General features: G+C 39.4%; 1 protein-coding gene across 1 annotated transcript; it reads right to left on the bottom strand.

Annotated features, from left to right (window-relative positions):
• Window positions 1-2,086: 2,086 nt before the first annotated feature.
• On the bottom strand, window positions 2,087-11,465 carry CCNB1IP1 (cyclin B1 interacting protein 1). Its single transcript, XM_008160495.3, has 3 exons — window positions 11,160-11,465; window positions 3,149-3,482; window positions 2,087-2,289 (listed from the first exon to the last, which is right to left on the bottom strand). The coding sequence occupies exons 1-3, from the start codon at window positions 11,454-11,456 to the stop codon at window positions 2,087-2,089; spliced, it is 834 nt and encodes a 277-aa protein (XP_008158717.2). The 5' UTR covers window positions 11,457-11,465.
• Window positions 11,466-19,309: the final 7,844 nt, after the last annotated feature.

The raw sequence follows: 19,309 nt of genomic DNA on the forward strand, positions 1-19,309 counted from the left end.
ACTGCTAGAGGCCTGGTGCACAAAATTCAAGCACTCGGAGGTGGGGGGGTCCCTCAGCCAGGCCTGCGCCCTCTTACAGTTCGGGAGCCCTTGGGGGATGTCCAACTGACAGCTTAGGCCCGCTCCTTGCCAGCTGTAAGCCCTGCTCAGAGCTTCTGGCTGAGCGGCACTCCCCCTGTGGGAGCACACTGACCACCAGGAAGCAGCTCCTGCATTGAGCGTCTGCCCCCTGGTGGTCAGTGTGCATCATAGTGATTGGTCATTCCACCATTTGGTATATTTGCATATTGGCCTTTTATTATATAGGAGGATATTAGTGCACAAATAATGCTTATTGACAGACTATATATACAGGATACATAAGAAACAATGAATGTCTCTGAAGAAGGAAATAGGGGGACTGAGAATTGTTGGTAGGCAAAGAAAATTTCACTATGTACACTTTTGAATTTATTGTTATGTACATGTATTAGTTACTGAAAAATAAGCACAATCTTTCAATTAAAAAATTACTTACTTCCACATAGACTTTCTGAAAGAGACACAAGACACCTGCAACAATAACTGTTTCCAGAAAGGGGAAGCCAGTGGCTGGGAGACAGGTGCCTTTTCTGTACCTTTTGAGTTTATACCATGTGATTATATTCAACTTTTCAATAATAAGTAACTATTTTTAAAGTTGCATGTAATAGTCCTAACAAAGTTTCTCTTTACTTTTTAGTTTTAATTATAGCTTACCTGTACTCCAGATTGATTCTGTGAATCTACAGGAAGAAACAAAAGTTCAAGGCAGAGCTTGGTTGGCTTGGCTCAGTGATTGAGTGTGGACCCATGAACCAGGAGGTCATGGTTCAACTCCTGGTCAGGGCACATGCCTGGGTTGTGGACTTGATCCCTAGTGGGGGGCATGTAGGAGGCAGCTGATCAATGACTCTCTCGCATCCATGTTTCTCTCTCTCTCTCTCTTTATCTCTCTCTCTTCTCTCTTTCTCCCTCTTGCTCTTTAAAATCAATTTTAATTTTTTTAAATATTTAATTAATATAACCTCTTGAGATTAATATCATATTGTAAGTATTCTATGATAGAAGTGCATTACTAAATAAGTAAACCCAAATCCTAGCCGATTTGGCTCAGTGGATAGAATGTCAACCTCAGACTGAAGGGTCCCAGGTTTGATTCCAGTCAAGGGTACATGCCCAGGTTGCAGGCTCAATCCCCAGTAGGAGGAGTGCAAGAGGCAGCCAATCAATGATTCTCTCTCATCATTGATGTTTCTATCTTTCTCTCCCTCTCCCTTCTTCTCTGAAATCAATAAAAATATATTTAATAAAAAAATAATAAATAAACCCAAGACAACAGCTGACAAAACAGTAAAGAAGGAATAATTTTATTTTTAAATAAATGGCAAAAAACAACTTTACAAAATAACTTTAACAATGTAAATTATTTTTAAATAGAAATAAGAACTGATCATATGTACATCAAATTGTACTCTCATTCACTGAATGAGCACATACATTCCAAACAAGTTAATACAAGGGCAAATATATAAATATATAGGAATAAATGTATACACCCAAATAACAAACTACAGATATACATTACCATTTCCTGAGACATAAATCTTCTCATAAATATACTGGAAAATATAGCAAAATATCAATATAAAGGAACATACATATATGCATAAATACCAAACTCCAAAATGACATGTAGACATATAACATAGGTTCTTTTATACATATGCATAAACATATAGCTCAGTCAGAAACGCCCAGACAGAAACAAATTGTGATCTACAAAGCACCCTATAATATTATAACCTTCCTACTACTGGTAAAAACTTAACAGTTCACAATGAAATTGAGTTTAATAAAATGCTCATGCTTCAAATAATGAAAACAGAAAAAAGAACCAGACTCTAAAGCCACTCCTCATTGCTACTCAATATCTTAAAAATTGAATATGTGAAGACAACTTCAAAACTTAGTAGCAGAGGGAGGTTGGTGACTCCTATCTAGAATAAAGATTATTTGATAAAATGAAATCACTGGAAGTGAACAGAGAAACATTTTATAAAATGCATTAAATTCTTTTTACTTTAAAGGCCCTGCTAGAGACTTGCTGCTGCTCTAATTCACGACTTGGAGATGCAAAACTAAAAAAGTTGTTGCTGGGTTCAGGTGCTGTGGGAGAACCCATAAAAAATGGTCTGAACTGAAAATCTCCGTCTCCACCACCCTGGTTTTGAACTGGTGCACTGTCCAAAGGAAACTTGGATTTGTTCCCTAGGGGGGAAAGAAGGGGAAAAGTTAAGCATCTATTTACTTACAAATCTTTAAAACCAAAAAGACAAAAGTCATTCAATAAATATTTTAACAGCACTCAATTCATACAAGACAAATAAAATATAAACCTAATGTTAGATAGAAAAAGGACCATGATGGTCCCCAAGAAGGTATACTGTACCTTCTTCTGTGATGCAATTTCCAATTACAGCCATGACCTCATCACCAAAAGTAATTTGACACAATGAAATACATTTTTAGCCTTGGCTGGTGTGAGTCAGTTGGTTAAAACATTGTCCTGTGCACCAAAAGTTCATGGATTTGATTCCCGGAGGGCACATACCTAGATTGTGGGTTCAATCCCCACTCGTCAGGGCATTTATAGGAGGCAACTGATATCTCTCTCTCTCTCTCTCTCTCTCTCTCTCTCTCTCTCTCTCTCTCTCCTTCCCTCCCCCCTCCCTCTCTCTCTCTCTCTCCCTCCCTCCCCTCCCTCTCTCTCTCTCTCTCTCTAAAAATCAATTTACCAAATAATAAAAATAAATAAATAAATGGCAGCTAATATTATTATTACTGCAACTAAATAGCTTTTCATTTAAAGTAGCAATTTGTGAAATTTTATTTTGAAGAGATTTACTTTCTGTTCAAATTGAAGCTGTAACTTAAACATAAACAAATATAATAAATAAAAAATAAGAGATAAATGATATCCAGAATGAGACATGGATGAAGAATCTATAGCCTATCACCATTCTCGGCCTTTGGAGTCTCTACTGACTACTTGGAGCCATGCAGAACACAATGTGAAAAATCAGTGATTTAAAGAACAAATATTAGATAATTATATGTTCTTTCTTACCTAATGGGAAGCCAAAAATACCAGAATTGGAAATCATGGATGGTTCAAGGTTACCTTCTTGATTAGCAATAGTGATGTTTCGTAGCCTAAGGCTATCATAGAGGCCTTGGAGCTTTTGATACTGACGATTTCGCTCCATAAGTTTCTCAGAGATGTCACTGAACTTTTTCTTGTATTCTTCTAGCACTTTCTTCATTGAGGTGACCTCCCCTTTCATAGAGGTCAATTCTACATCCTTGCTCTGTATTTGCTGAGTATATATCTTCTCCATCTGCTTCAGATGGCCCTCAGCTTTGCTGAATTTGTATTCTTGATAGAGACGCTCCTGATGTACCTGTCCCAAGAGAGGAGAAAAAAAGATTTTTAAGGCAATAAATATAAAACTTACATATTGTAAAATTTTACAAATGCAAAAAGAAAAGAAAGATGCTTATCCTGGGGTATTATCAACATTTAGAACCATGTTAAAAAGTAATCAGGGTGGACAATAGGATGATTATTATAGAAAATAATATGTTATGTCACTAAATGCATAAACAAAATCTGGAGGAATACTATCACACCATTACCATTACACCAACAAAAGAAGTAACCATTTGTCTAACTTTTACAAATGACATGTAGTCCAAAACTTTTTAGGAAATATAATCCGCCCTAGCCTGTTTGACTCAGTGGATAGAGTGTTGGCCTGCAGACTGAAGGGTCCCAGGTTCGATTCAGGTCAAGGGCACATGCCTGGGTTGCAGGCTTGATCGCCAGTTGGGGGCGTGCGTACAGGAGGCAGCTGATGGGTTCTCTTTCATCACTGATGTTTCTATCTCTCTCTCTCCCTCTCCCTTCCTCTCTGAAATCAATAGAAATATATTTTTTAAAAGAAATATAATCCTATGTTTTAAGTAAATCATAGTACAAAGAACAGATTATAAGATAGCCCCGAATTATTCCTGCCTCTTGGTATTTATATTCCCTCCTTGAGTGTGTATTCGAGACCTGTGACTAAAACACAGAAAAAAATTACAAGATGTGGGGGGGGGGGATGAGGGCATGCGACAGGGGGTAGGGGAGGCTGGGAGAAGATCAATGGGGGGGAAAGGAGATATATGTACTACTATATGTAATAATTTAAACAATAAAATAAAAATAAAATTACAAGATGTCACTTCATGAGTACACTACATAAGAATATGAAATCTGTATTGTTAGCACACTCTCCCTTGTTGGCTTTGTGAAAGCATGCAGCCATGCTGGGAAGGCCAACAAGGCAAGTAACTGAGAGCAGACTCTGGCAATAGCCAGCAAAATACTTAGGTCACAATGAATCTACTCACAAAATTAAATCAAAATGGATCACAGACCTGAATGTAAAACATAAAACTATAAAATTGCTACAAGGTAACATAGGAGAAAATCTAAATGACCTTGGGTTTGGTGGTAACTTTTCATATACAACACCAAAGACAAAATGTATGAAAGAATTGATAAATTGGACTTCATTAAAATTAAAATTTTCTGCTCTGTGAAAGACAATGTCAAGAAAATAAAAGATAAGCCACGGACTAATCTATATATATAAAAGCCTAAGCGACCGAATGACTGGTTGACTGGTCACTATGAAGTGCACTGACCACCAGGGGCAGACACTCAACACAGGAGCTGCCTCCTGGTGGTCAGTGTACTCCCACAACCAACCTCTGGCAGGAGGCCAACCTCCCATGGCCCCTCACCTCCCTGGCCAGCCCAAATCAACCCTGATGGGGCAGGCCAGCCAACCTCCCATGGCCCCTTCCCCCAGCCAGGCAACCTCCCATGGCCCCACCCCCCAACAGGCCCCAATGGCCCAATTGGGACTGGGCAAGATGCCCCAATCGGCCCCAATCGCCAGCCAGGCCAAGGGATCCCACCCATGCACTAATTTGTGCACCAGGCCTTTAGTAGAAAATATTTGCAGCCAAGACCGGTTTGGCTCAGTGGATAGAGCATCGGCCTGCGGACTGAAAGGTCCCGGGTTCGATTCTGGTCAAGGGCATGTACCTTGGTTGCGGGCACATCCCCAGTGGGGGTTGTGCAGAAGGCAGCTGATCGATGTTTCTAACTCTCTGTCCCTCTCTCTTCCCCTCTGTGAAAAATCAATAAAATATATTTAAAAAAAAAAAGAAAATATTTGCAAAAGGCATATCTGGTAAAAGACTGTTATCCAAAATTGACAAAAAATTTTTAAAACTCAACAATAAGAGCACAAACAATCCAATTAAGCGGCACAGATGGCAAATAAGAAAATTAAAAGATACTACACATCATATGTCATCGGAGAAATGAAAATTAAAACAATGAGATAACACTACATACCTATTAGAATGGCCAAAATCCAGAATACTGACAACACCAAATGCTTATAAGGATATGGAGCCAAAGGAACTCTCATCCATTGCTAGTAGGAATGCAAAATGTTACAGCCACTTTGGAAGACAATTTGGCAGTTTCTTACAAAACTAAATCTACTCTTACCACACAATCCAACAATCATGTTCCTTGGTATTTATCCAAAGGAGTAGAAACTTAAGTCCTGTACAAAAATGTTTACAGGAGCTTTATTCATAATTACCAAAACTTGAAAGCAACCAAAATGTCCTTATGTAGATGAATGGATAAATAAACTATGGTGCAATGGAAAATTATTCAACACTAAAAAGAAATGAACTGTCATACTATAGCAAAGCATGGAAGAAACTTAAATGCATATTACTAAGCAAAAAAAGCTGATCTGAAAAGGCTACCAACTTCATGATTCCAGTTTTATGACAGTTTGGAAAAGGCAAAACTATGGAGACAGTAAAGAGATCAGTGGTTGAGGGTAAGAAGGGATGAACAGCCCTAGCCGATTTGGCTCAGTGGATAGACCGTCAGCCTTTGGACCAAAGGGTCCGAGGTTTGATTCTGGTCAGGGGCATGTACCTTGGTTGCAGGCTCCTCCCCAAGCCTGAGCCCTGGTCAGAGCTCATGCAGGAGGCAACCAATCCATGTGTTTCTCTCACATCCATGTTTCTCTCGGTGTTTCCCCTCTCTCTTCCACTCTCTCTAAAAACCAATGGAAAAATATCATTGGGCAAGGATTAACAACAACAAAAAAAAGAAAAGAAAAGAAGGGATGAATAGGTGGTACATGGAGGATTTTTAGGGCAGTGAATCTACTCTGTATGATACTATCATAGTGAGATACATGTCATTATATATTTGTTCTAACTCACAGAATGTATAACACAAAGAGAGAACCCTAATATAAATTATAAACTTTGGATGATAGTGATATGTCAATGTAGGCCAGGAAATATCTGAACCTTCTCTATTTCTCAATTTTGCTATGAACTGCTTAAAAAATAAAGTCCATTAAAAAAAAAAAAAAGTCCTGGCCAGGTGGCTCAGTTAATTGCAGTGTTGTCCCATACAGCAAAAAGTTGTAGGTTTGATTCCCCATCAGGTTCAGTTCCATCAAGGCACATACAGGAGGCAACCTAATGATATCTATGTCTCACAGAGATGTTTCTCTCTCTCTCTTTAATAATAATAAAAAAAAATACTTGGGTGAGGATTAAAAAAAAACAAATCTGAGACCCTCAGTCTAATAGTCCACTAGGAAATGACTATTGCCAACAACAACATGAGCTTAAAAACATCCTTCTGAATCAAGGTTCAGAGATTGCAGCCCCTTACCAACACCTTGATTGCAGCCTTGTGAAACACTGAGCAGAGTCCAAGACTGGACTCTTGATCCACAGAAACGAAGATGAGAAATGTGTGTTGTATTAATCCACTAAATTTGTTTAAGCTACTAAGTTTGTTACACAGGAAAGACAACTTACTACAACAACTTATTATACACAGAAACCAATTTTGGCTTATCTTTGGATTCACTATCCTTTAAATATTGACAGAAAGTGAAATATGAGTGCTCTTCTTTTCTTATAACCATTTTTAATTTGCCTATTCTATGTAGTTATATGTAACTCAACCAAGTCTGGGTTACTTTCCCTACTATGTGGTCTCACAGCACTCTGTACTTTTCTTATCATTGTAGGCATTAAAAATGTGTGTGTGTGTGTGTGTGTGTGTGTGTGTGTGTGTGTTTAATATATTTTTATTGGTTTCAGAGAGGAAGGGAGAGGGAGAGATAGAAACATCAATGATGAGAGAGGATCATTGATTGGTTGCCTCCTGCACACCCCCTACTAGGGATAGAGGCCGCAACCTGGGCATGTGCCCTTGACTGGAATTGAACCCAGCACCCTTCAGTCTGCAGGCCAATGCTCTATCCACTGAGCCAAACCAGCTAAGGCTAAAAATGTGTGTGTTTTTAAAGTTTAGCAACACTAAACTGTAGCATACTTGAAGCTCATATGTTTTGTTTATTATTGTCACCCAGCACCTAAAAAGGTGCATAAAATATGTTTCCTGGTATTCAAAAAATATGTTGAATGACTTAATAGGAAAAAAATTAATAAATGAAATAAAGAAAAATTCATTTCTGGCTACCTTACTAACTCATTCATTGGTTTCCTCCATATCTGAAATGATGAAAACAATATCACATGTACATGTTCAAACAATACTATCCCCAAAATAGGGATCTATTCATTCAGTCAATAATTATTTATTGAGACTTAAGACCAATAACTGTGATGGTCACTGAGGACCCAGAGATATACAGGAATCCAAACCTAACCTAAAGAACTCTCCCAACTAGAAAAGATGAACAGTATGTAACTACAATACAGTATTAATAATACAATAAAGGTAAGCATAAGATAACACAGGAGTAATCCTGGCTGGTGTGGCTCAGTTGGTTGGAGCAACTGCCAATGTTTCTCTCACATTAGTGTGTGTACGTGTGTGTGTGTGTGTCTGTGTGTGTGTGTGTGTGTGTCTCTCTCCCTTCCTCTCTCTCTAAAATCAGTAAACATATCCTCAGATTAGAATTTTTAAAAAATGATACAGGAGTACGTAAGAGGGACATCTTACCCAGAAAAATATAGCAAAAATATTTACTTGACATATGACAAATAAAAAAACCTTTGAAAAGCATTATTATAAGTGGGCTCAATCCCCAGAAGGGGGCATGCAGGAAGCAGCCGATAGATGTTTTACTCTCACATCAATGTTTGTCTCTCCCTCTGCCTTCCTCTCTCTATAAAGATCAATATTAAAAAAAATCTTTTTAAAAAAGCACATCTAATCTAATAATAGACAAATATGCAAATTGACTGCACCTTCGCTACACCTAAGCCATGCCCACCAGCCAAGCCACGCCCACCAGCCAATCAGGACGAGTATGCAAATTACCCCAACAAAGATGGCGGCTAATTTGCATATCAAGACAGCGTGGAAAGAAGCCAAGAGCTGCAGAAGGGAGTAAAGCTTCGAAGAAGCAAGCAAGCCGGGAGGGGGGGGAGGAGAAGGGAGGAGCGAAGTCAGGGCCGGGGGTGAACGGAAAAGCAGGCGGGCTGGCGGGAAGGCGGGGCGGGTGACAAGGGCGGAGCGGAGGCGGGGCCGGGGGCGAATGGAAAAGCAGGCGGGCTGGCGGGAAGGCGGGGCGGGCGACAAGGGCGGAGGGGAGGCGGTGTAGAGTGCAACAGGAAATCCTATTGCAGGATTTTTCCTGCAACGGGAACGCTAGTCCTATATAATAAAAGGCTAGTATGCAAATCGACCGAACAGCAGAACAACCAGTCGCTATGACATGCACTGACAACCAGGGAGCAGACGCTTAATGCAGGAGCTTCCCCCTGGTGGTCAGTGCGTTCCCACAGGGGGCTCACTGCTCAGCCAGAAGCCAGGCTCACGGTGGCGGGAGCCTCTCCCGCCTCCATGGCAGCGCTAAAGATTCCCAACTGACGGCTTGGGCCTGCTCCCTAAGCCATCAGTCAGACATCCCCCAAGGGCTCCTGAACTGCGAGAGGGTGCAGGCCGGGCTGAGGGCTCCCCCCCACACACGAGTGCACAGATTTTGTGCACTGCTCCTCTAGTGAAAGATATAAGAATATAAATCAAGGATATGATTGAAGTTCTCCACAGGAAGGTTTTTTTAAGAAGGCACCAAAGGCAGAAATCATAAAGGGAGTTATGGATGTGAATGTGATGACAAAAATTTGATAACCTAGAAAAATTATGACAGAATGCAATCATTATAATGATGATTACATAGCCCGGCCAGTGTGGCTCAGTGATTGAGCATCAACCTATCAACCTGGAGGTTATGTTTCAAATCCCGGTCAGGGCACATGCCTGGGTTGCAGGCTCAATCCCCACTGGGAGGCGAGCAGGAGGCAGTTGATCAATGATTCTCATCATTGATGTTTCTATCTCTCTCTCCCTCTCCCTTCCTCTCTGAAATCAATAAAAATATATTTTAAAACAAACAAAAATGATGATTACATAGAATACACAAAAATTTTCAACTTCACTATGTCAAAAAAATCAATGAAGACCCATAAAAGATAAGTGGAAAAAAACAGAAAATTTCTTGCAAGATCTGAGTTAAGTATATTCATAGAGAGAATTCTTTCAAAACAGTAGGGGGAAAATTACAGCAGCTAAAACAAACAAACTGAAAGGCAATTTACAAAAGAAAAATACATGAAAAATACAAGAAAATGTATCTATCTAAAAGTCACACAAGAAATGCATATTTAAAGATGCATGAGATTCTATTTTACCTACATCCAATTGGTAAGTCCAAAGTATGGAGAACCAAGGACCTTTATATACTTCTTAATAGAACACACTGATATAACTTAATTTGAGGGCCATTTAAAAATACTGCAATTTAGCCCAGCCGGTGTGACTCAGTGGTTGAGCATCGATCTAGGAGGTCACTGTTTGATTCCCGGTCAGGGTGCATTCCTGGGTTTCGGGCTCAACCCCCAGTGTGGGGCCCTGCAGGAGGCAGCCAATCAATGATTCTCTCTCATCATTGATGTTTCTATCTCTCTCTCCCTCTCCCTTCCTCTCTGAAATCAATAAAAATCTTTTTTAAGCCCTAGCCCATGGACTGAAGATCCCAGGTTAGATTCTGGTCAGGGGCATGTACTTTGGTTGCAGGCTCTATCCCTGGTCCTGGTTGGGGTGCATGCAGAAGGCAACCAATCGATGTGTCTCTCTGACATCGATGTTTCTCTGTTTCCCTTCCCTTCCACTCTCTCTAAAAATCAATGGAAAAATATCCTCGGGTGCCCGGCTGGTGTGGCTCAGTGGTTGAGCGTTGACCTATGAACCATGATCCCCAATGGGGAATGTGCAGGGGGCAGCCGATCAATGATTCTTTCTCATCATTAATGTTTCTAGCTCTCTCTCCCTCTCCCTACCTCTCTGAAATCAATAAAAATATTTTTTAAAAAGAAAAATATCACTGGGTGAGAATTAACAAAAAACAATATATATATATATTTTTTAAATACTGCAATTTAAAAAGCATTGAAATTGATTTATCTATCTTTAGGAATTTAATCTTAGCAAATAATTAAAGACATGAATTTGATGTTAATAATGCTCATCAAAGCATTTTTAATAGCTTGGAAATAAATTATGATACAATGTAACCATTAAAATTATAATTACATAATGCTTACTTTAAAAATATTTAATAAAATATTCATAATAGGCATAATATATCGTCGACTTTAACTGGCCACAAAAACAGTATGTGTGGCATTATCCTTTTTTTGTAAAGACAAAAACATATATTTATATATAAAATACATATTTATATACATAAAAGTAGTAATACACAAAATATCAGCAATAATTATCTCTGAGGGATGGAATTATGGTTTTTTAAATTTTTCTTTCTTTTGGATTTTCAAAAATAAACATATTACTTTTAAAGAAAAGAAATTATTAAAAAGCAAGTTTTCCATACATTCATAAAAAATAAGTACAAACACAAGTGAAGGAAAAACATTAGAAACTTCTACATATACCTCAAATCATACTCTCCAAAGAAACTAGCCTAAGCACTAACCTGGTATGTCCAGAAGGCCAGTGCTCGGGAGCTAATGTCCAACACAATCTCTGGTCGAAGTCCTGCCAGCACCATGGCTTTATATTCCTCTGATGGATTGAGTTCTGTACGGACAATATCTAGTTTTCCAGAAAGGGTACTGTTGCAAGCAGGGCAGATAGCTGGTGAACGACTAAACTCACCGCTGCCATGCTGATCACAGAAAATGTGAGAACAGGCAGTGACCCATGCATAACCAGAGAGTTTGATGCGACACTTTCGATAATTACAAAGCAGCATGTCGTCACACAAAGACATAATATATAGTGAGGTCCCAGATTCTGAAATGAATCCTAATAAGCAGTAAATAAAAAGGCCAAATAAATCAAATTGCAGTGAAAATGAAATAAATAACAAATAAAGAAACCATGTTTTAATTTTATAATAATGTACATTTATGTTTTTGCATTTATTACATTTAATAAATCGTGTTGATTTTAATCACTTAACCATATTAACTGTGCTCCTTTGTGCAAGCCATTACAAAGGCCTTGAAAAAAACATTTAATGAAAGTTAAGACACAGGTGGTTCCAAATTTTAGTAAAATAATATGTACATGGGGGGGGAAGTTTAGGAAAGTTTACTAAGTACAAATAAAAAATTAAATTAATGCTTTTTGTCATTCCTTAACACATAAACAAAAAATTCCAATTTATTACCTATTCTTAGTTTGCTAGGATATTTTAGTATCACTTCTCACACTTGGTAGATATAAAGGTCCAGGAACTGATTTCAGCCATTCTTTAGTGCAAAGTAGTTTAAGGTTTTTCATATATGCTGATTTCTCGGATTCTTTACTTACAGAGTAGTAGTAACCTGATAATATTAAATGGAAACTAACCTAATTCATCTAAATAATTGATCAATAAGAAGCAGGAAAAACTGTCTTAAGGCAGATATTTTTATCATGAGATCAACTTTCACCGGTTATTATAAATACTATTCAATGCTTTGCTTCTATTTAAAACATCTGTGAAACTAAATATACTCTTAAGTTACTTTTCAATATAGTGTTCACTCTTATTGGAATTTTGCTAACCCGCACAGGGCAGCAATCTTCTGGATATACTAAAATAGGTCATATATTGTAAAAATAATAATAATAGTGATACACCAATTAGACACCAAGAAAAAAATGTCCACATTTTCTCCAGTGACAAATTCTGTCAAGAAGGTTGCATCGGGCCCTTGCCCGTTTGGCTCAGTGGTTAGGGCGTGGCCACCCCACACCCCGCCCCCCACCCCCAAAGGTTCCCGGGTTGGATTCTGGTCCAGGGCACGTGCCTCCATTGCAGGCTCCATCCGGCCCGTCTGGGGCGTGGGGGAGGCAACCAATCTCTCTCACACCGATGTCTCTCTCCGTCTCTCCCCTCCCTTCCAGTCTCTCTAGTAATCAATGGGGAAAATATTAACAACAAAAAAGGTTGCATTGGTCACAGGGTCGACAAGGACACCCCGACACCTTTACCCTCAGGGGGAGTCTCCGGGGTTATGAGGCCTATTTTACCTCCGCGGGGTGATGGGCAGAGGGGAAGCAGAAGAGCTGGGGACAGTTTGGAAGCTGAGACCGTTCTCGAAGAGCGAGAGGTACAGGTAACACCAACTTTTCCACGAGATGGGGAAAGAGCCCATTTAGTGAGCTGTACAGTTATCAAGGGCCCAGTTTTTGAGATTTGGATTCACAGAAACATCACTCTGAAATTCTCCGCCTGCTTTCCGCGCTGCACACGGAAAATAATTCTAATTACATACCTCACCGGAGGCGACACAAGCAAAGAAAAAAGCGCGGGAAAACGCGGTTCTCTCCACCACACCAGCACAAGAAAGCATTCGTTGCGCGCGCGCGTCGCCACTACCTCTGAGAGCGCATGCGCAGCGTCGCCCGGAGCCTGCCGGGAGTTCCAGCCGCTCAGGATGCTGGGACCTGCCCGCTGTGACACCGGCTTGGGCCACGCACCCACCCGGCGTGCCTGTCTCAGGCGCTGCGGGGACGCGAATCCCACTGAGCCTGGGCTAGGTTTCCGACTTGGGAGCCCCACGTCATCCAGTGTCCTTTACTGCCCTCGACCAGCCAGGAGTCCCATCCTCGCTTACAAGGGGGTGACATTTGATGTCAGTCACCTGAGGGTAAGAGCAGAGGGGGCCAGTTGAGAAGCACGGGGCCGCCTCCGAGTACACACAGGTGTTTATCCAGGAAAAATATGGGGGGTGCCTACTGGGCAGCACAGGCTTTCTTAGTTTCAGAAAAAAATTCCCCAAAATCGTGATACCTAAAACTGGACAGCTATCATCTACGTATTGAGGTAGATTCTGCCATTTTATTTTTTTGTCCATCTTGAAATAGACGTATTTCCAGCTTTTACACATCCTCTATATACGGTAGACTTACATAGAATTTTCCTTGGTTGAGAGTCCACATTATGCAATTCATTACAACGCTTTATGAAGCAATAGGATCAGGCACCACAGGTGTTTTTTTTTTGTTTTGTTTTTTTTTAGGTGATCTGCCTGTGTACTCTCCTGGATCTGCTTGTGATTTTTAAAAAATGTATACCCGTTTGACCCTAATGTTTTTACCTATTACTTTCTTTTTCCTGCCAACTGTATGATTTTTTGCTCAATGTGTGTATTAGAATTCATATTAGAAATTAAGCTGGGGAGGGCTTGAGGGTTCCTCCTTATATAAGCCTTAACACTGTCTTTTGTAGCCACCTTTCCAGATGATGTGACTCCAGCATGAATCTGTAACACACAATCCAATGAATCAGCAACAAAATGGATACCAAGTCCTGCAAACCCTTTGTGGGTTGTGTATGTTACTAAACCTTTCTCCTTCAAACAAAAACCTATCCTAATTAAACAACTTCCTACTAGTTTTTTGTTTTGTTTTGTTTTGTTTTAAACTTGTTCACAGTAACTAGAAAGGCTCATCTTGGCCTTTGTATACATTTCCCAAAATGTCTATCTTCTGAGAATTTACAAAGGTAACTTAATACTAGTACAAACTGGATTTAAAAAAAAAAAAAATGTAGCCCTTAACTTCTATTTTGGCAATCTGAGCCTTTTGTGCATTTTCTGGATTTGACTATGCCAAATGTAGAAATAAGTACAAAAGGATAGTGTCACTTAAAGTTCTAAAACACAAAGCAATCAAATTCCACCAGCACAAGTACCTAACATTGTGATCCTAGCCATTACCTTTGTTCTACAATATCCCTTCCTACTTCATTAAGATCATCCCACAGATTTCCCAAACCTAGTGTCCCCTACACCATTTTGTTTCCAACTTCCAACCCATTTGGCTAAAAGCCTGTATGAGTTACTATATCTATTATTTCTCTCTGATACACACACACACACACACACACACACACACACACACACAGAGTGGCCATATTATTATGATCTCTGAACACATAATAATCTGGCCACTCAGTGTGTGTACATATATTTATATATTAGAGGCCTGGTGCATGAATTCGTGCATGGGTGGGGTCCGACCAGCCTGGGGAGAGGGGATATGGGCGGTTGGTTGGCCTGCCTGCTGGTCGAACTCCTGGTCAAGGGGACAATTTGCATATTAGCCTTTTATTATATAGGATATACACTGAGTGGCCAGGTTATTATGCGTTCAGAGATCATAATAATCTGGCCACTCAGTGTATATATAGTGTGGGAGCTACAAAGTCTTAATATTGCAGAAGTCGAGAACACCAAGAACTAAACTGGTTCTTGGTAGTATGTGTCCTGTTCTCACAGCATAGATAAACCCTCCCCTGGCTTATTTCTAGGATGCTCTGGAGATGAGACCACTGAAATCAAGGTTGAGATACAGAGACCCATTCACCAAGTTTTTAAAATAGTTTTTTATTATTAAATATCAAGCATATAAAAATATATGAATGACCATCACTCAGCTTTAATAAACCCAATCTTTTCTCATATTTGATATTTAAATGAACACATTATATACAATTTTCGGCACCCCTATGTACATCTCAACCCCATTTTCTTCCTACCTCTTCAGAGGTAAAACTCGATTTTGGTGTTTATCATTCTCATACATGTTTTTAGTATGTGTACACATCAGTCTTTGTTTTCATGATCTAAAATGACTATCTTATAGCACATTATCACTAGGCCATTTTAACTCGTTTTTGAAATGTAGTCAATATACAGTTTGTATTAATTTAACAGTTAAATATTACACATATACCACCATTTATCCATTTCCTAATGAACATAGGTTCCTAAGTTTTACAATAAAAAACAATATTGAAATGAACTTTCAGTACATGTCTTCTTGAGTACACAGGCCAAGAATTCCTATAGAATGTAATATGCAGAGACTGGGATAGTGTATAAGCATTTTCAAGAACTCTTGTTGTTGCCAAACCTTTCTCCAAAATATGAGTTAAATTTCTTTGCCACCAGCAAAGATGAGATCCTCTTGTTCCAGACCCATCAACAAGTGAAAGTGTCAGGCTTTTTGTTTCAATGTTTGCCCATCTGATGGCAGTGAAATGGTATCTCACTGTTTTAATTTGTAAATCTTTGATTACTAGTGAGATTAAACATCTTTTCAAGTGCCCTCATCAGTGACTTGCCCACTCATATTCTTTGATCATTTCCTTGATTTATGGTATATGGAATCCTTTGTCAGTTACATGGCACACAAAGATAAGTTTGAATTTTACTATACACAAATCAATCACTCCTTTGGTGCTTATATCTATCCCAGTGTTATATTCTTTTCTTTTCTAGAATTTTAAAGTTCGAACTTTATTCCATTTTTCCTAACATAGAGGAGTCTGGATAAACTGACAGCATAATTTGTGATTATATATCACCTATACCATTTAATTACATGTTGCTTTCACCTTTCAAAAATGCTAGTTACCATGAAATTTGATTTTGAATAGATATTCTAAGTACCTATCAGCTATATTATGATAGTACTTTTCCCTCATTATCATTGAATATTAGACTGTTAGCATCATCTACTCTATAAAGAACAGGCTTCATATTCCAACAGATTATTATAGTTGCATACCATTTATATGGTTCTAATATAAGCATGAGTATTAAATTATATTCCAAACCAGTGAAGTATAACCAAATTCCAATATTTGGATGTGCATTTTACACACTTTGCATGTACTCTACATTCTCATGGATATAAGTACAGTATATGGAGCAAAAAATTCCCTGTACTATAATTTAGCCAGTACAACTGAGAATATTTCAACATCTATATATATAAAAGGCTAAAATGCAAAGTGTCCCCTCGGGAGTTCGATCACTTGCTATGACATGTGCTGACCACCAGGGGGCAGCGCAGAACGAAGAAAGGCCCTGGCTGGCAGCCAGGGAAGGAAGGCCCCGATCAGCCCTAATCGCTGGCCAGACCTAGGGACCCTACCATGCACAAATTTCGTGCACCAGGCCTCTAGTTAAATATAAAGCAGAAATAATGACTTTTAAAAAAAACTTTATTTTTTTCCCATCATCATTTATCCTCTCTATGCCCTCTTCCACCTCCTCCCCCAAAATTAATGACTTTTTAACCATTTTTGACTGGTATGTGCAATTTAAACCAATGATAAATATCCAATAAGACTATAAAATGTTAGTAATAAAAGATTGTCTATTAAATACTAGAGGCTTGATGCACGAAATTCGTGCATGGGGGGGGGTGTCCCTCAGCCCAGCCTGCACCCTCTCCAATCTGGGTGCAGGATGCCTTGAAGGATGTCTGATTGTCCTCGGATATCCCTCACAATCCAGGACTGCTGGCTCCCAACCACTCGCCTGCCTGCCTGCCCCTAACCACTTCTGCCTGCCAACCCGATCACCCCCTAACCACTTACCTGGCAGCCTGATCGACGCCTAACTGTTCCCCTGCCAGCCCAATTGCCCCTAACTGCCCTCCCCTGCTGGCCTGGTCACCCCTAACTGTCCTACCCTGCAGGCCTGGTTGCCCCCAACTGTCCTCCCCTGCTGGCCCGTCACTTCTAACTTCCCTCCCTTGCCAGCCTGGTCTCCCCTAACTGCCCTCCCTTGCAGGCCTAGTCTCTTCCAACTGCCCTCCCCTGCAGGCCTGGTCCCCCCCTGCAAACCTGATCACCCCCAACTGCCCTCCCCTGCCAGCCATCTTGTGTCCACATGGGGATGGCCATCTTGTGTTGGAGTGATGGTCAATTTGCATATTACCTCTTTATTATATAGGATGGTGATGAAAGTGCTATACACATGGGTATAATTATTAGAATTCTCTGAGTTTTTATGTCCACAGAGTCCCTACTAATTCTATGGTCTGACTGTTATCTGGGATTTGTAATCTTATTCTGAATGTAGACATATGGGAGCAAGGCATGGGTGGCTTTCCATCCTGTTGGCACCTGAAAGGTACAGAACAGTTATGATTTTCAGATTGACAGTCTCTAGTCTTCTGGGTCAGAAGCACAGGTAGTTGGGAAGGACAAGTATTTTGCTGCCTATATTTTTAGGTAGTCCTTTTATTTCCCCATAAATTGAAGCCAGTGTATGTCATTTGCTGAAATCTGAATTGCTTTTCTAAACCTAGTCCTATCAGCCTTGCAATTGTTGTGAATCCCTACAAGATTATAGTGTTAGACTGGCTGATAGTTATATTTTTCTTTGTGGTTTGGGGTATTGGTATTTTTTCTGTCTTTGGGGATTTTAGTGAGAAGTTGAAAGGAACTGAGCCAGCTGCCAGAATGAACTGGAAATATTGCCTATTTATTGAAAAATAAATCCCGATAGTTCACCGATATGTTTTTTTTATATGTTTTAATTCATTATTAACCTTAAAAATAATAAGGCAAAATGAAAGGCCACAAGGCTTTTTAATTTGAAATCACAAAGAATATCTATTCAGGAAGATTGATTCAGGCAGAAACACAAATATTGTTCTAATTATGAGGTGAAGATAAGGAGCCTTTATGAGAAAGGGGAAAAATAATGATATGAATATAAGAAAGGAATTTCTTTAGATGCAAATATGCTGTTATTGTTTAGCTATATACGGTGGTGCTAATTCTAAAGAATGTCCTTAGTTTACAGAATATCTGCTTTCCAGTTAGCTTTGCAAGCAGTTGTTTTAAATCTAACGCTGGTTTGGCCCAGTCCAAAGTTATTTTTCCCACTTCAAACATTCCAAAGGTTCAAGGACTAAGACTTGCCAGGAGTTCCTCTGGATTGGCTGCCCTAGTTCTATTTTAAAATGGCTCCATTTGTGTCAGTTTTTCAAGATGAAACAATGTTAATTTTTGCATCAAAACTTTTATTTCTAAAAATGTTTCTATTGTTTAAAGACTAAGCACCTTTTCTTTATTACTTATCATAATTATGTTTCTTTACAGAAGCACTGCCACGGTATAATGTGAGCTGTGGTTTGAATTACTCATATACACTGAGTGGCCAGATTATTATGATCTCTGAACACATAATAATCTGGCCACTCAGTGTGTGTGTGTGTGTGTGTGTGTGTGTGTGTGTGTGTGTGTGTGTGAGGCCTGGTGCATGAATTCGTGCATGGGTGGGGTCTGGCCAGCCTGGCCAGGGGGAGGGGACATGGGCGGTTGGCTGGCCTTCCTGCTGGTCAAACTCCTGGTCAAGGGGACAATTTGCATATTAGCCTTTTATTATATAGGATCAGTAAGCTTTTGTATATCTATTCCTCACATATATAGTTTTCACAGCCATTCTTTATTGCCCCTTAAAGGATAAAAAAACATAATCAGATATTAAGTTTTAGGTCCTGGCTGGGTTAGAGGGTCATTCTGATATGCCAAGGTTATGGGTTTGTTACCCAGTCAGGGCACATACAAGAATCAACCAATGAATGCATATATAAGTGGAACAGCAAATCAATGTTTCTCTCTTTCCCCTTCCTCCCTCTCTAAAAATCACTAAGTAATTTTTATTTCAAAAAAAGAAAGATTTTTAAGTAGACTCACTGGTACCCAGAGAATTTAATGCACCTATATATACAATTTACATCAAAGTCAAAATTACGTCCCAGTTATTCTATTTAAATATCTTGCTGAAATCCCATTAAAATGGTTGCCATTTTCCAGGAATTAAA

The sequence above is a fragment of the Eptesicus fuscus genome, chromosome 5, assembly GCF_027574615.1.
Source record: "Eptesicus fuscus isolate TK198812 chromosome 5, DD_ASM_mEF_20220401, whole genome shotgun sequence".
Lineage (NCBI taxonomy): Eukaryota > Metazoa > Chordata > Mammalia > Chiroptera > Vespertilionidae > Eptesicus > Eptesicus fuscus.

What these genes read in the sequence shown, in the direction of transcription:
- CCNB1IP1 (XM_008160495.3), bottom strand. Translation starts at nt 11,456, where the DNA reads ATGTCTTTGTGTGACGACATGCTGCTTTGTAATTATCGAAAGTGTCGC. An exon ending in TGGCCTTCTGGACATACCAG is followed by an intron (nt 3,483 to 11,159) that starts GTTAGTGCTTAG and finishes CTCTTGGGACAG; the next exon opens with GTACATCAGGAGCGTCTCTA. An exon ending in TATTTTTGGCTTCCCATTAG is followed by an intron (nt 2,290 to 3,148) that starts GTAAGAAAGAAC and finishes TTTCCCCCCTAG; the next exon opens with GGAACAAATCCAAGTTTCCT.